At 38.5% G+C, this 16,459-nt stretch overlaps 4 protein-coding genes across 8 annotated transcripts; 1 reads left to right on the plus strand and 3 right to left on the minus strand.

Annotated features, from left to right (window-relative positions):
- Positions 1 to 814: 814 nt before the first annotated feature.
- Positions 815 to 5,802, minus strand: LOC117782180 (Golgi phosphoprotein 3 homolog sauron). The gene is made up of 6 exons (XM_034619181.1): positions 5,671 to 5,802; positions 5,011 to 5,572; positions 2,396 to 2,523; positions 2,218 to 2,336; positions 1,977 to 2,152; positions 815 to 1,653 (listed from the first exon to the last, which is right to left on the minus strand). Exons 2-6 carry the CDS (start codon positions 5,230 to 5,232, stop codon positions 1,405 to 1,407), a joined length of 894 nt encoding a protein of 297 aa, XP_034475072.1. The 5' UTR covers positions 5,233 to 5,572; positions 5,671 to 5,802; the 3' UTR covers positions 815 to 1,404.
- A 204-nt stretch (positions 5,803 to 6,006) lies between these two features.
- On the plus strand, positions 6,007 to 6,682 carry LOC117782181 (protein C10). The gene has a single exon (XM_034619182.1). The coding sequence runs from the start codon at positions 6,111 to 6,113 to the stop codon at positions 6,459 to 6,461; it is 351 nt and encodes a 116-aa protein (XP_034475073.1). The 5' UTR covers positions 6,007 to 6,110; the 3' UTR covers positions 6,462 to 6,682.
- Positions 6,681 to 12,162, minus strand: LOC117782179 (tudor and KH domain-containing protein homolog). 5 transcript variants are annotated; one of them, XM_034619176.1, is made up of 6 exons: positions 11,832 to 11,850; positions 10,328 to 10,406; positions 9,455 to 9,883; positions 7,924 to 8,745; positions 7,555 to 7,661; positions 6,681 to 7,495 (listed from the first exon to the last, which is right to left on the minus strand). In XM_034619176.1, the coding sequence occupies exons 3-6, from the start codon at positions 9,766 to 9,768 to the stop codon at positions 6,987 to 6,989; spliced, it is 1,752 nt and encodes a 583-aa protein (XP_034475067.1). In that variant the 5' UTR covers positions 9,769 to 9,883; positions 10,328 to 10,406; positions 11,832 to 11,850; the 3' UTR covers positions 6,681 to 6,986. The 5 variants fall into 5 exon arrangements, with proteins under 5 accessions (XP_034475067.1, XP_034475070.1, XP_034475069.1 ...); XM_034619179.1 differs by lacking the exons at positions 10,328 to 10,406; positions 11,832 to 11,850 and adding an exon at positions 11,977 to 12,162; XM_034619178.1 differs by lacking the exon at positions 10,328 to 10,406 and having other exon boundaries at positions 11,832 to 11,970.
- An 865-nt stretch (positions 12,163 to 13,027) lies between these two features.
- LOC117781886 (GATOR complex protein MIOS) lies at positions 13,028 to 16,459 on the minus strand. The gene is made up of 5 exons (XM_034618768.1): positions 16,091 to 16,459; positions 15,784 to 16,035; positions 14,787 to 15,720; positions 13,403 to 14,443; positions 13,028 to 13,343 (listed from the first exon to the last, which is right to left on the minus strand). The coding sequence occupies exons 1-5, from the start codon at positions 16,383 to 16,385 to the stop codon at positions 13,253 to 13,255; spliced, it is 2,613 nt and encodes an 870-aa protein (XP_034474659.1). The 5' UTR covers positions 16,386 to 16,459; the 3' UTR covers positions 13,028 to 13,252.

Here is a 16,459-nt window from a genome sequence, read left to right on the forward strand (position 1 = left end):
TGAAATTAAATAATTTAATGAAAGATAAATTAGTTAGTTAAGAAAAAAAGATAAAAACTGTTTTCCAGATTTTCGCTTAATTTAGCATGATTGTTCCGTGTGTCAGATCCTTCTGAAAAGATTTTAATTTTCATTTATAATCTTCAGTTTTTCAACTTTATAAAAACAGTTCAATATCTCAAGTCATAAAACTTTTTATCTAACTTAAGAAATCCGATTCAGGTGTTGCTGTGGAAAAGTTAAAAATGTCCCATGACTTTAGTAAGAAAATTGTAAATGAACACTTTGAACACAGTTGGGTATAAGGTATTTGTATATATATATTGTAATGTATTTATTAGTCCTTTAAATATCTAGAATTATTATTATTTGACGTGCACATTTTACATTTACATAAATTTGTAGATTGTTTTATTTTCGATTTTTGTTTTACTTTATCTTGTATGTTTAGAAAAGTTTTCAATTTCAATGTTCCCGAAATTCTCTAACAATAAAATAAACACTGTTTAAGATGCCCCCTTTTTCTCTCTCTCTCTCATTGTTTGTCTATCTATTTGTAACTGTGTGAATATTGTGTGTATATCTGTTGTTATTGTTAATTATTCAAGTTACAAATTAACAATTGAAATAGACATCAGACTCATAATTTTGAATCGAAAAAGGAAATGGGAACATGATTAAGCAGACGGCACTGCACACAGATTTCAAATCAACAGTTTATCAGATTAACAGATTTACAAACATTTGTGGATGCATTAGAGTTCTGCTGTTTGGCTCTTATAATTAATGTTAGGTTTATATAATTACAAAAAAATTCTGTCGCAGCTCAAAACATTTAATATGGTTTCCGTCTTTCGTTTTTATCTCATTTTATGTGGGCTTAACTTATTTTAGCATTCATTTTGTTGTTAAGACATCAACGATTCGGGCTTAAATTTTGATTTACTGTTTTATTCTCATGCCGAAATTGCTGTAAATTACGCAGAACACAATGGAATAATACGGCAATTATTGGTTATTGGTAAAATTTAACTATTTGCTAACATTTCGTTTATTAATTATAAATTACGAATTGAAATATAAAACGAAATCGAACGAATGATTTATTTATTTTTTTTTTTTGACGTTAGGCATGGCCTTTAATAATAGTATATAGAAATATATAGCATATATCTATCTATCTCTATGACCTGCGCCTCTATTCACACTGTCATTTTAAAAGTTGAACTGAAGAATATCAGAATATTGTGGTAGTTTTAAAACTGCCCGCTTCTGTTTTCAAAACAAGCAGCAAAAGTTTTCCTGTGGTGTGGATGTGCGAGTGTGTGCTCATATGTGTGTGGTGTGTATGCTGCTAGCCGGCTTTAAGGGGAATTTTGAAGGGTATGATGCTGGGCAATTGCCCTATTTCGTAAACGCCATAAACACAGCCCAAAGTATCTCATTCGCATTCGGCTTGGCCGCCTCCGTTTCAAAGTCGAGATCGAGCAGTTCGCGCACTCGCTTCATGGCCACCTCATAATCATCATCGTTGAGCGGTGCAAATGCATTCTCGATGACATCACTGGCATGCGCCAAAAATATAAGCGCCAACATACGCTTATCCATGCGCTGGGGATCGTTGACCCACTTGGAAAGCACTGAATCCTGAATCTGTAAATTGAAAAATTAAAAATTAGTAAACAAATTTTGTCTAAATCAAACCAGAGATCGAACCTGTTATAAGTTTAAAAAAAAACAAGTTACGACAGCAATTATTTTTCAATTTTGAGTGTGAAATTACGAAATAACTCTAATTTCGTACTTACAATGAAGCTTTTTCGGTTTTTGATGATAGCAAAACATAAGCTTTGATATAGTTTATGTTACTAATGCATACTTCCATTATATGGATATTTTTTGGTTAAATTTTTGATTCCTAACTGGTTGTTTTTTTAGTCCCAGAATCATACTAAAGGCACAAGCTTCATGCTCACCTTCTTGACCAGACGGCACTTGACCACATTATCGCTGAGCGGATGTGTCGTCATATCAAAGAGCAGAAAATTTTGCTTTTCCGTTGTGAGCACACCTTTCTCCACAAGGTTCTTGGCCAGACGCTCGCGCACATTTTTCAGCTGGTAGCGCAATTTCAATGGATTCCAAGTCTCGCCTACAATAAGAACAATTATATTAAAAATATATTTATATTTGGTGCTAAAAGTAAACCAATCGCACCGCTCAGATATTCGATCCAACTTTGCACCGTTTCTGGGGGATCTGTTTCCTTGATGTGTTTCAGCGCCTCATCCAACAGAACATCTCCAGTTTGCTGATCCGATTTCAATATCAGTTTTCTATAACAACATTATAATAGATTAGGATTTTGGCACTTACTCACTTTATGTGAACATACCTTGTACATAGGCCACGTCGTCGCATGCCCGACTTCTCGATCATCACACGTCCACGCAGGCCGAGTTCAATGAGGATGCAACCACGCAAGCCGCTTGATATGCAGTCATTCCAGAACGATGTGTAACCCTGGCAAGAATGAACAATAAACTAGTTATATTTTGAAATTAAAATTAACTTTAAAACTAATTTTGATAATTATAAAATAAAATAATGAGATAAATAGGCAAGTCGAATAATCGAATAATTTTACGTCAAATAAAATGATGGGTTTTATTTTAAACAATGTAGGAAAGGGATTAAATTCTAATGTAATCGTTTATCACAGTTATTTAAATGTTTTACCAAAGAAAAATTGCAAAGAAAAAAATCCATTTCGAACCAGGATAAAGTAGTTATAAATCCTTGTAACAAAATTTGGATCATTTATTAATTATTTTGAACACCCCTCGCCTTTGCATTATTAGTATTATTTTTATTTTATACTTTCAGTTTTTAATTTAAATTTATGTATAATTTATATAATTTTCATATAAAATCGAATTTCTCAATTTTATTTAATTTTTTTTAAATTTATAAGTCAACTGCTCGTAGTTGACGTTAATAACTATTTATTAAACTAGAAAATGGTATTGGAAATGTTTAAAAACTAGTTTTGATAATTACACCAAAAATTCCTAAGCCTGAATCAAATAATTTTACGTTTAACAAAACTTTTCTTCATTTTGTTATTTCCAAAAATCGCTTGTGAATCATAAATTGAATTGCTGATAAACTTTTACTGATGTTATAAATTGAAAAACCCAACACATGTTGGTTTAAACAGAACTTTTAGATCGATTAATTGGTTCTATTATTTTTAGTTTACCTACATTATATTGACATAATAACATCATCCAATTGTTTTAACAATGTCAAAGTTGTATAGTAGTCTTTTATTTTGTTCAACTGATATAGGAATAAAATGTAGTCTATATACGAAAAAGAACACTCGACTCATTACAGCTGACGTTGACAACTGTTCAAAGTTTGAACAGATGCATTTGTTTAAGCTAAAAAGAATTTGTTACGTGACTCTAAGATGGAGTTTAACAAGCCCAATTTATTTATAGTAATTGTAACTGAATGATAACCATTCGATAGATGACTATATATAAAGATGATTAAATAAAGCAACACCATTGATAATCCTATTGGAAATAATACATATAAATGAATCACTTTAGGTAGCAGGCAACTACTTGTCTCTTATCATTCAATTCTCTTGGTCTCTTTCTTTTTTCGTAGCATGCGAAACAATATATTTAATGACGTTATGTGCGATAAGTGAGTAGGAGGGAATGAACGGAACAACTTCCTCAAATAATTAGCTAAATGAGAAAATGTTGTTGATAAGAACGAAGACTGTTCTTTAGAGCAGTAGAATGAAGAAACCTACAGAAGAATGATCGTAGCAAGAAATGAAAAACGACACGTTTAAGTTGCAAAGCGGCGACTGTAGAGGGCGCTTCGCATGGATTGGGGGTGGGGTGCGGTGTGTTGGGGCAGTCGCGAGACTGCGGGCAAAAATAAAAACAAATATGTACACACACACACGCATGCCATAAGCGTAAGAGCAGATAAAGCAGAAAGGCAAATAAAATACAATCGTTTTTCATGTGCAAAGATGAAGAAGAGAAGAAACCAAAAAGAATTATATTGTATTTGCAATCCCTATACGGGCACGTATATAGCTTATGGAGCCATAGCAATCACAAGTTGTTCCGAACATGTGCGAGAGATTTATAAGCATTTCAATATTATGTAAATTAAGCAGCCACTTGGCAAGCGAAAAGCGTTAAGAGAACAAAAAAGCTGCCAAAACTTCTTTCCATGTAAGCAGAGCTTTTGCCTTGAAGCAGGAGTAACTCACACACGCAGCTTCAATTGATGAGCATAAAGCTCTGATGATCTTGCAATTTAAAAGCTTGGTTAATCATCACTACTTGAGTGGCATTTTTGAGTATATTTTATTTTTTTTTTGAGTATCGCTACTTGAAATCACCAATTTTGTACTTGACATAACAACGAATGTGTTGTGTGCCATGTTGTGACACTAAAAAGCGATAAGCTCAGAAAACGAAGAAGACCAAAGCATGTATTTTTGACAGCAACAATGATAAACTCGTTTCCCATTGGCTGGGCTGATGAGTTTAAAGTTTATTGCACAAGCATAATTAACAGCAGCAAAAGGTGAAGCTGACGTTGAAATTGGTGTTGGTGTTGGCGTCGCAACGTCGATGCACTTTAAAGTAACACACCAACAACATTCATAGAAGGCAAGTGTTCAGCTCTGTTGAGCTTGTCAATGAGAGCAAAGATGAGAGTGAGTGAGAGCGAGCGAAGGGAAAAACGGAAAGCAATAACGGAAGCTCCTTATTAAATGTTTAAGTTCTGCTTGTATTTAACAGTTGCTGTTGTCATTGAAGTGCGAAGAGAGGCAATAAAGCAAGAGCATACATATGTATAATAATAATGAAAGATAAACGATAATAGTTAACTGGCAACTGGCAAGTTGCCAAACTTGCTGCTGATAAAAGTGTCGTTATCAGTTGCCCACTCTTAATTGGCACGCACCTCTTTATCCTTGAGGCCCAACAGCAGCACTTCCTCCATGAGCGTGAGTCGTGTCTCCTTTGAGTCGCCATCATCGATGTTATCCTCGTGATCCTTGTTGTTGTCGTGCGTGTCCTGATTGTCATCCGGCGTATTAGCATTTAACCCACCAGCACCACCGCCCTCGGCACCATTCTCCCGAAACTTGACAGCGCGCCTAACCAAGCCGTCGGTGCGATTCATTATGTTTATATGATTATTATTAGTTGTTTTTTTTTAGTTTTAGAATTTTGTATGTGTGGCACAATTGCTGACTGAGCTGCCACCTGCCTCCTCTCTGTTGCCCGTTGTGACACTGCGTTTACGTATGTGTGTGTGTGTGTGCGTGCCTGTATGTGCTGCTGTGTTGTTACTTTGTGTTTTATTATTACACTGTCTACACTGGTGCTGCTTCTTATTTCTTATGTGTTGGTCGCTTTTCTCGCACTTTTCCTACTTCGTGTTTTCTTTCTCTGTTTTCTGCACTGGCGATGCACTAAAAACTGCGTCGTCTTCGTTGTTGTTTATCTATTTCGTTAAAACTCTACAATTTACGTTGACAATATTTTCGAATTAATTAGATGCACATACTAAATAAACAATTGCATATTTTTCTATTATATTTTGTTTCTTTTTAAATACTTGCGCATAATGAGCTTTATAATTTATTTTTTGTCTTTTCTGTTTCTCCGACGTGACATTTTCCGTCTAGTGTTGAGCAACGTCGCGTATTCTGCACTGAATCATAAGCCACGGTTGAAATATTTAGTACAATACAGTTGAAGCTACCTTTATGACTGAGAAATAATTATGTTAATTACAAGACAGGTTTTTTTAGGTCAAAGTGTGCACTTGTGCTGCACAAACTGCATCTAACAGTTTCTGCATATGTAAAGAAGAACAGCTGTTAACTGGCAACAGACGTTATGCAGCACTTTGGAGCTTACACTGTGAATGTCTATTTTCATGCGAATGTCAAAAGAGCAAGTTAATGTGGGAATGTGTGTGCGTGTGGTAGATAGAAACATTTTGTTTGTGTCATTTGTTTGAATAAAAAGAAAATACAAATTAAATTGTTGGACATGTCCTATTTGGCCAGTTTTAATAATGAGAGCGCCAAGCAAATACTCATGGACATAATACGCACTGTGAATCAGCCCGAGAACTCCAAGAAACTGTCGGAGGCAAAAGCGTCTGCGGGAAAGGAAATGATTCTAATGATGCAGCACGTCTTTCCACTTGTAATGCAACTGCAGCTGGAGGTAATCAAACTGCACGGATTCCCGGGAAATCGCGAGGGACTCGTTCAGTTCTCCCAGCTAATACGTGAAATGGAACGCGATGATATGGAAATCGCACGCCTGCGCAGCCAAATCCGTGCCATCTACTTACCTCCCATAGCTATAAACACTACCAACGATATACTCATCTAACTCTCGAGTTATCAGTTTGCTAGGCAATATGAGACTGCAATAGAATTAAGAACTCAGTATTTTATAAATGTGTATGTGTTTTTTCTGTATTTTCTGGGCTTGATGCACAATTAACAATAAAGCCAAGTTTATACCCAAACCGGGGGTATTAATTGCTTAAGTAACAATGGCATATCTCTTAAGTAAAAAAGAAAAATAAAGAAACATGTTGAATCAATAAAGTTATATGCAAATTTGTGTGCTTTGTTCATCAGTTTAAGTTTAAGGGCATGATATGTCCCACAAGTAAACAGCCAATTTTAAGTAGATAAATTAAACAAAGTTTTTTCAAAAATACCTAAACGTAAAAATTAAATCGCTTACAGACTACGCTTCTATATACATGTAGATATGTATGTACGTCAAGTGGTGAGCTGCCTTTTTGTCGGATGAAACAAAACTACATACAATAATAGTAGATAAGGCGAGAGCATAACTAAGATTAACAATGAGTGTGGTACACGAAGGATGGGGATGAGTCCCCCTTTAACAAGCCACATTTCCTTGTGAGTTATTGGACTGGACATTACTATTCTGCAAGTCGTCATGGGTCAGTTTGACCGGATTGATACTAGTCAAGTCATTGCCATTGCCATTGCCATTGAGTTTGTGCTGCAAGTGTTGCAACTGAGATGCAAAGTGTGCATCTTCCACGCTTTCCACATCATTTGTGATTGATAGCGACATCGGGGAGTGTGGTGTGAGGGGCGTCAGCGGCGTATTTGTGGCACACAACTCCTCAATGGTTGAATCGCTGTGATTCGATGGCGTGCTGGAACGTGATCGCACTGGATACGTATCATCTAGTGGCAGGGCGAATCCCTGCGTTATCATTAGATCCCCAATGTTCAGCTCGGCTCCCTCTGTGGGATCGAATAGCTCGACGCCGGGTAAAGGTGTTCCCTCTCGTTGTGCGGCATTGACAGCTTTGCTGGTGATCTTTGGGCGCTCCTTGTAGGTAACAACGCGCGCGATCAATTTACGCCAATGGGCAACTGTGGAACATTTTGAAAATAATATACTTTTACAGAAAAGTAAGGGAAATCAAAGTTACCCTCTGTGAGTTCCTCGAATTTGGATATGGATGACTTTTGCCAGGTATTGGGCTCATCAGTTATGGTTGACTTGACATTAGCCAAGAAGCATTCAACCGCTTGGAATCTAGAATATTAAACTGAATTAATACGGCGTACAGTAAAGAGATTCCTAGAAGAACTGGAGTTTTTAAAGATATAAATTTCAACTATTTAGTTGAGATACATCCTTTCTATTAAAAGGATTAACAATTCAATTCAACTATTTCGAAACATTAGTGTAATCAACTTAAATTTCAACTGATATTAAAAATAGTTGATTAATAATGTGTCAAATAATTTATTACTAACGTTAATCACAATTTCCAGCTTTTTTCCCAAGTACTCACCTGAGGGTAAGGAAGTCGGTGCGCAGTTCGCAAATATCAGCTGGCGATATATACTCGCTATCTCCGTAGTCCACAAAGTATAGGTCAATGACCTGCTCCTTTGGATTGTACTGATTGGGCATGATATCGACAATCTCGGCACGATACCATTTCTCATCGAACTTGAAGACAGCGGCCACAATTTGACCCACATAGGGAGCTGTCAGCTGATGCTTGGCGCGATTATCGGCGCTGCTGTAGTAGCTGGTCATCTCCTTGACCATGTCATCCAGTTTCTTCGACTGTGGCCCCACCAATTGAACCCAGAACTTTGTGGGCGATGCCACCGCAGAGACATACACCTCCATGGGCTTCTCGTCGCCACGGGCGGCCATCAGTTTATCCCGAGGTGGCTGAGAGCTGAGCGATGTCTGCGATGAGTACATGCTGGAGGTCATGCTCATGTTGGTGGGTGAGCGACGTGGCTCCCGGCGCTGTTCCACCTCGTCGACATCGAGACGCAGTTGCTCATCCTCCTCGATCTGGTCGTCGAGCAGCTTGCGGGCAATGTTCACCTGCTTTTGGTTGCCCACGATGGTGATCTTCGCTTTGCCATTGCGTCCATTCGGATCGATGCTGATCTTTGCCAGCGAGCTGCGACTAATGTCTTGGATTATCTCACCACCGCGTCCATTGATCTTGTTGGCCAGTCGCTGTGGTATCAGTAGCTCCACTTTGACAATTGGCGCCCGCTCAATCTCCTTGATGAGCATCACACGTGCCGCCTTCACTGCATCCGGAAATCCGCTGATGTCGCAGAACTTCTGAGAGGTGTCCTTATCACTGAAAAATTAAATATTTATGATTTTATCCAGGGACAGTAAATAGTGATTATTATTGTTATTTTTGTTTTTTTTTTATTTGGAAACATTTTCTTATACAATTTTTTTTATTGTTTTACTCACGAAGTAATGAATAATTTTGATTTATACATAAAAACTTATACTTTTAAGCTTAAAAATAATGATTATCGGTTGAGTTAATCATAACTTCGTGAGTAAATCAGTAAAAGTTAAAAATAATGATTATAATTTATACACTAAAACTTAAAGTTTTAGTTTCAGACCCCTACTTTATCAATTCTATAAGGGGTGTTCCTAAAATACAATACAACCTAAAAACCGTACATAAATACTTGTTGGGTTTTCGTTGGGGAATTTAAATTAAGGCAATTCTTAACTATCAGGAACCGTAAGGATTATAATTTTTAAAATATTAGTTTTACAAAAAAAATTATATAAGGATCACAAAATTTAAATATACAACTCTTATTTTTAAATCTGAATTATAAAATAATAATTAAATGTAAATTTTTTTTCTTTATTATATTTACATATATAAAAATTTAAAAGTAAATTAACTATCAAAAAATTCCTTTCAACTATCCGTACAGATAGTATTTTTAAGGTTTGATTTTTTTAATCTTATGACTGCTGTTTGCGATGCCTAATTACCTATGCTTTCTATTGCCTCAAGTATTTTAAATTCTTACCGTAATCTTATCTTTGCGCCGGTTTTCTCCTCAATTAGCTTAATGTTGGCCCCGCCGCGTCCAATTATCAATGGCACATGGTCATTGTCCACAACAATTTTGAGACAGATTTCCTTTTGTTGCTGTTTCTGCTGCTGTTGTTGTTGCTGCTGCTGTTGCTCGTTCGTTACACGCTTCTTGTTCTCTTCCTCCTCCTTGTCATCGTGGCGCGTCTTGAAGTAGGCATAAAGCATGGCACTGCCCAATGAGCAGAGACCAAAGCCCAGCAGCAATTTGTATGTGGGCGTGCCAGCAAAAGGCGTATTGCGCAACATTTTGTATTTGTATCGTTAGTTGTATTTGTTGATGTGCGAATGTGTGTGACCGTCACCGTCTTTCCTTCTTTTATGTTCCTTTGGTTTGTTTTGGAGATTGCAGTTTTACGTCAAACTGCAAGCAGACAGAAAGATCACAGTTAGACAAAAGCTCATGTCTATCAAATGTTAACGGCTTATTGCGTGCCGCAGTTTTGTGGATTGATTTATCGCTGTTCTGCTTGCGATTAATGAATCAATAAGAGACGCGACAAAGAGGGTTTTCCCCTCTCTCTTTCTCCCATCGTGTTACCCTTAATAAAGCACGTTTCGTTAAGTGAAGCGCGTCATGTTAGACCTTCCTGCTTGTCTTTGCTGCTTATATAATTCTCTTATCAATCACAATTCGACAAAATTATTAATGAAAATGTGCACAGCAAATGAAATTTGAATATACTCGTACTTTTTTTTTGGCAGGCAGATATATACATACATAGACAGACAGATGACAACAGCAAAAACAAATAGAATTGTGACGCTTACGTTGTGCTACACTGTGCTACAAACATTCAATACTTACTACAAATGCACATTGCATTCTGTGTTTTTATTGTGTTTCGACACTTTTAATATGTAGATTTTACACAGGGCTTTTATGACTGTAATTTCAACAATTGCTTTAGAATTGTGTAGCACAGTGACAGTGGGGAATACAAAACTCGTAAAATGTCAATTGCAGCTTCTATTGGATCACGTAATGTCAAAAGTAAGACGCATTTGAGTAAAATATATCGAAACTTTACAGAAGTTTGATCACACTCTCGCTCTCTCTCGTGCTCTCTCTTTCTCATAAATCACAGTTCGTTTGAAGCTTTTGCTCTTGTCCTTCGACAAGTTAAACAAGTTTATGTATTTATTCTCTGTAATGGTTACCGGTTTAAAATTGATATTCTTTATTCATGCTCTTCCGCTAACTGCAGAATTTTTTATCTATAACTGATATGATTTACAATATATAGATAAAAACAAACTTTCACAAGCTGCTGACCTTGATATTAAAACTTGATTATTGTAATGTTCGATTTGCACTTGAATTTTATCTTTTCTTAATAAACAAACGCTTAAACTCAATCAAGCGTTTTATTTGTTTCTTATTCGCATCGTTCGGAATCGTTTTGTTTAACTTAAGTAATTATTTAAATCGACCGAGAGCTTAACGACTCGTCTGACCCGCGTGGCTCGATATGCATAACTGTTGCAATAATTTGAATTTTCCCCCAAACGAGCATCGCATTCGTTCAATGGCGTCAGCTGTTTGCGCTCGTACTCGCACTCGCTCTTTCTTCCGCTCCACACTCTCTCGTACTCTGTACTCTCACGCGCATACAAGTTGTTTTTCGTTGTCTTTGTTTACTTTGCCGGCTCTTTTGAATGGACAGCATAAGGATGAATTGGCATACGCAAATAATGGATTATAAAGAATAACAATGCAAAAAGCGACAACAGCAATTAAAAGCATGCGACAGACAATGATTCAAGAGAGGCAAACAGCGAGAGAGGAGATAGATAGCATTTTAGCTTCGTGCGCTAAACGCTAAATTTAGTTAAATGACATAATAAGCCGTTCGTTGACTTTTTACTATTTATTATTTACTTTTCAAACTGTAGTCAGCAAAAGACCGTTAGCAGATACTTTTCTTGTTGTTTAGTTAAGGAAAAGAAATCCGACATATTCACATTTTCCGATCAACAATTCGAGAGGTCACGCGGTGAAAATGCCTGAAAGCGAGTTTAAATTGTTGGCAATGTTTCAATTTTCGCAGTTTGTATTGTTGTTGCTTATCGGCTGTGTGCTGCTAAAATAAAACTAAGCCAACAACAAATAAATATCGACGTCATTTTAAGGCAGATAGATTTAGCAAGGTATTTTGTATTTGGAGAACACCAAACAGCATCTATTATTAAAATTTATATATTCTCCTACAAACTAAAACCGTGTGTATTTTTGGCAATGTCTGACCATGAACTGAAATTCACCGTTATTTGCATGTTGCACGCACGTTTTTAATCGAAATTCAGCTTACATTTGATGACATCAGATTATCACATTCCCGCACAGACACCGAGTCTAATCAAACGAGAACTGATAGTAAAAGTGATGCAAAGCAAGCGTCGATGCTCAATCCGTTCGTCTATTTCACAAAAATATTCGCACACCCGCACACTTACTTGATTTGCTTTTACCCACGTTTTCTGTTGTTGCATTTGTGCATTTAATGTTTATTAAGTAGATATGTTCATTATAGGTGTTTTAATGGGAGCACGGTGTGTTTAAAAAATAACAAAATTGTAATTATTTCAGCTGTTCTGTTTATGTGTGTGTGTTGTGAATTCTCTCCTCTTCTTCTGAACAACGTGTGTGAAATAGAGCTTATGAGCACTGTTGCCAGTTTAGCTATGTTATAGCTATATCTGGCTATTTTCAGAGTTTTTTTGCTGGAAATATTTCAAAATTGCTATTTGCTGGAGGTCTGGCTATTTTAAATATATATTCACCTAAGGTTTGCTATTCATATTTTTGATAAAACTGTGCAAAATTACGCACAATAAACAAATTTAAATGCTTTCTAGACAAAAACAGCTAGTATTCCCTTTAAATTTGGTAGCACTAGTGTGGAAGGCTGCCACACGGTCCAAAGGCTGCCACACTGCAAAATTTCCCGATCTCGCAGCATGTACCATTTTAATCAAATTAAAATTTTGGTTGCAACCAAAAAAATTAATATTTTTTTTTGGAATTTTTCTAAGTATTGAACATAGAAATTTTTAAATGTTTGCAGAGTTATTGATAGATTTTGTAGATTTTTTCACATTTTGTTAGAATTAATTTTCTCCCCGTGGGGTGCCGAACTTCAAACCTTCATTAAAATGTTTTCCTGAATTTTATCTAATTTCGAAATTTAAATTTTTATCAAATTATTAATTTATTTCAAAGTTATTGCATTTTAAAATTTGCACTCACCTAAATTTAAGTTTTCCAGTGTGACCATTAAATTAATTCATTTAAATAATCATCCTTATTTGATCTAATTTCGAATTAAAAACTTTCATGAAATTAATTTATTGCTAAAAATCTAATAGAAATTCAAAGTGCTTGGTTAGTCGACAGATTATGGCGGTCGGACGATAGGCTAGTTAAATAATTCGATTGAATGTTATTAGCCGTGCTGTTAAGCAAATGTTATTTGAATTTAAGTTTGAAAATAACGCGCAGCTTGTATAACTTTATATTTTCGTCTTTTGTATTTTTTATATTTTTAGTTATTGTAAGTATAAAATGCAGTTGAGCAGCTAAGAGCTGTAGGTCATAATAAACTAAAGCTATGGGCACATTAACCGTTGTCTAAGTACAATGAACACTTTTCAGTTTAAGGCGAACCATATGGCATGGGCGTTTCTATATATAGGATGTCTGTAGTTGTAGGTTGAAGGCATGCCGGAGCAGCTAGGAAATATCACGCAAAGCGTTCAGTTTGGTGCCGTCCATATCGAAGCAGCGACAGTTGCAGGACGACACTGGACATTCGGAATTTTGCCTGAAAATAAAAGATTGTTTAGAGAATTGATAAGGGATAAGATTCGCTTTAGGACTCACTTGAACCATTGCATAATGTGCTCGGTGTGGCCACCGTGACGACATGTCTGACACCAGGAGAACCACTTGGAGAACGGTTTCATTTGCCAGCCGACCTGGAGATCCGTTAAATTCGATTCTCCTGCGTTCGTGCACGTGTTCATCATGGTGCCCATGTGCATCACGCAGAGAGAGCAGCGGGGCAAGGGCTTTCGGCAGCTGGGACACGAGGATAAACGATTTGTGCTCGTGCTGGTGCTTCGAGGACGCGGTTCATCCAACAGCGCATTCGTTACGGATTTGCCACAGAAATTGCAGGACAAATAAACGGTTCTGGAACTGCGCGAAGATGGACGGATATTCTCGATCCTAATGTCCAGCTCGGCACGCTTCTCCCAGAGTCCCCAGCTGTTGAGATAGTCCAGATAGCTGGCAATCCAGTACTGTATGCGATTGTTGGTGAAATGCTCGTTGCGGAAGTAATTGATGGCCACCAGGGCCACAGTTTGCACATCGAAACTGGCATCCATATAGGCTTGTAGTATATTGATGCCATCTAACGATTCCCCTGTGAGGAGCAGACCATTGAGATCTCCGCCTTCGATGGCACGTTGAATGCGCTGTTTTATATAATCCGCTAGTTTGGTCTCCGATAGATATTTACAGGCAAAGGCCACACGATCCGCTAGAGAAACGCCCTCCTCTTTGAGCACCGCATCAAAGTTATCCTTCTCCATGGTGAGGAATGAGAAGATGGCACGCAAATGCGGATCCTGTATCTGCATATTGGCCGTGGAACGTTGATTCTTCCACGTGGAGCTGCAACGATCCGCATTAAAGCTGGACAGGGCAATGGCCGTGATGCGATACATGCTCGGATCCCGCATCTTATCCGCCGCTTGCGACAGTATATTGCAGGCAGCCAGCACCTTCAGGTGGAACACACAGATCATGGCGGCCCGACTGAACTCCTTGTTGGCATAGAGCTCATCTATAAATCTGTCCAGCTCGTGCTCAAAGCACCAGCCACAAAGCTGCAGCGCCAGATCCCGCTGTTCACTCCTGGAACGAAGGAATATTATAAGTAAATGTTAAACTTAAAACAGCCATAACTAGCTTGATGTTTGTCCGATCTTGGTTGAATTTGGCAATATAATGGGTCGTAATTACAGAAAACGTTAGCCATCAGAAAGATCAATCTGTCATAGAAACTGTGGGCAGAGCCGCCAAAGATTGCAATCACTCAAATCTAGAAGTTAAGGATTCCTCTATGGGAATCAAGGATTTTACTAGTAATGAGTCGGAGATGCCTCCTTCTCCCTTTCTCACATACGGCTACAATATACCTGTATACTTTGGAATAATAATGGAGCAACTGCATCCAGTTGGCGTTATTTCCACTTACCGATAGCAGATGAGTTTGTTGGAGTTGTTGATGCCATCGGGCCATTGGAGCACCTGTGATTCAAGGCGCGGACTCGCCTCTGAAGTATGCCCCAGATTGATGCCCAACGTGGCCTTTAATCCCGTCAAGCGTTCCTCACAGAACACATTGTTCAATGTGGCCCAAACATTGCGCAGATAGCGACTTAGATTAACATCGGCAAATCGTTTGTTATCCGGCTTCATGCCGTAATCTTGTAGAGCACGTTGCCGTGTCTCCTGCAGGAGATCCTCCTCAAAGAGTTCCCGCTCCAGGAAGTCGAAGCTCAAGGAGGAACCCACGTTGTAGTCACTTAAGGAGCTGTGTGTGCTGCAGCTGCTCGGTTGAGTTGTTGTTGTTGGAGAAGTTGAACTTGTCACATCATTGGCAACAGCAGCAGCAGCAGGAGCCGGAGCATATAGAGGACGTTGCATCAACAGTGGCAACTTGCTCCGATTGCTGTACGCCGTGTGCAAACTGGCGGGCAGGCGAAAGTCGAGTATATTGAGTGCATCCGCCAGGAGAAGCATTCTTTCAAAGTCCCGCGGATGCCAGGAGAGCCAATTGACGGCGGCAAACTTGCCACTATGCTGATACTTGGCCGGGAATGGACTTATCTGTCGCTTCACATGGTAAACCTCTCGACTGGACTCGTTGTCCACGCTGCGTATGTCATAGAGTGTGATGTAGGGGGAATCCCTCTGCAGCGAGGACAACAACGAGGTGCGTGTCGGACACCAGGCGATCTGCATGTGATTCCTTGAGGATTGGATCTGCCTCAATGGGCGCTCAATGGCACGCAGATCCCAGAGCATTATCACCGAGTCCACATAGCTGCACAGATAATTGCCATTGGGAGCCACCGATAATCCATGGACATTCTTTGTCGGTATTGACTGACAGGTGGCATTGCCCTCTAGAAGATTACAGAAGATTGCAGTTAGATTGTTGAATTGACATTTGAATCCTTTCAACTTACGTCGCAGATCAAAGAGTTTTATCAATTTCTGGCTCATGCCGGCGATGAGGACGCGATGATTGTGATCCCAGCAGAGGGAATTCGAGGATTCCGAGAGGCCAAAGAAATTGGCCGTTTCCTTGGGCACGCCACGTTCAATGTCCCAGATGGTGATGCACGAATCCGAGCGATGTTTATCATGGCCAATGGCCAAAATGTTGGCATCCAACTCGTTCCAGGCCAGACACGTACACATGCGCTGCTGTCGCGGTGCTACAAAAAGAAGCAATCAGAAATCATCGCTGGATCGCCTGTAGCGGGTGCTTACTGTACTCCCAGCTGCTGTCGTAGGTGTCCCGAAAATTGCATATGCCAATTTTGCCATCGGCCAGGCCAACGGCTATAATCGGCTGATCACTGTGATAGGAGGCGGCCACACAGCGGGCATATTGATACCTCGTCTCATTGGACAGATAGTTGACGGGTATATAGGGCAATCGACTCTTTTGGAGCACTTCATCTTTGTTGCTGCGCACTTCGTATAAATTAATCTCCTGCCCCCATGAGACGAACTTGTCGGGAAAGTTGGGAAACCAACTGATGCCGTGTATATTGCCGCTCATTTTGAGCTTAGTTCGTGTTTAACTTCTAATCAATCCTAAATTGCGTCGCTTTTTTATTATCTGATAAAAACAGC

This window comes from Drosophila innubila (assembly GCF_004354385.1).
Source record: "Drosophila innubila isolate TH190305 chromosome 2L unlocalized genomic scaffold, UK_Dinn_1.0 4_B_2L, whole genome shotgun sequence".
Classification (NCBI taxonomy): Eukaryota; Metazoa; Arthropoda; class Insecta; order Diptera; family Drosophilidae; genus Drosophila; species Drosophila innubila.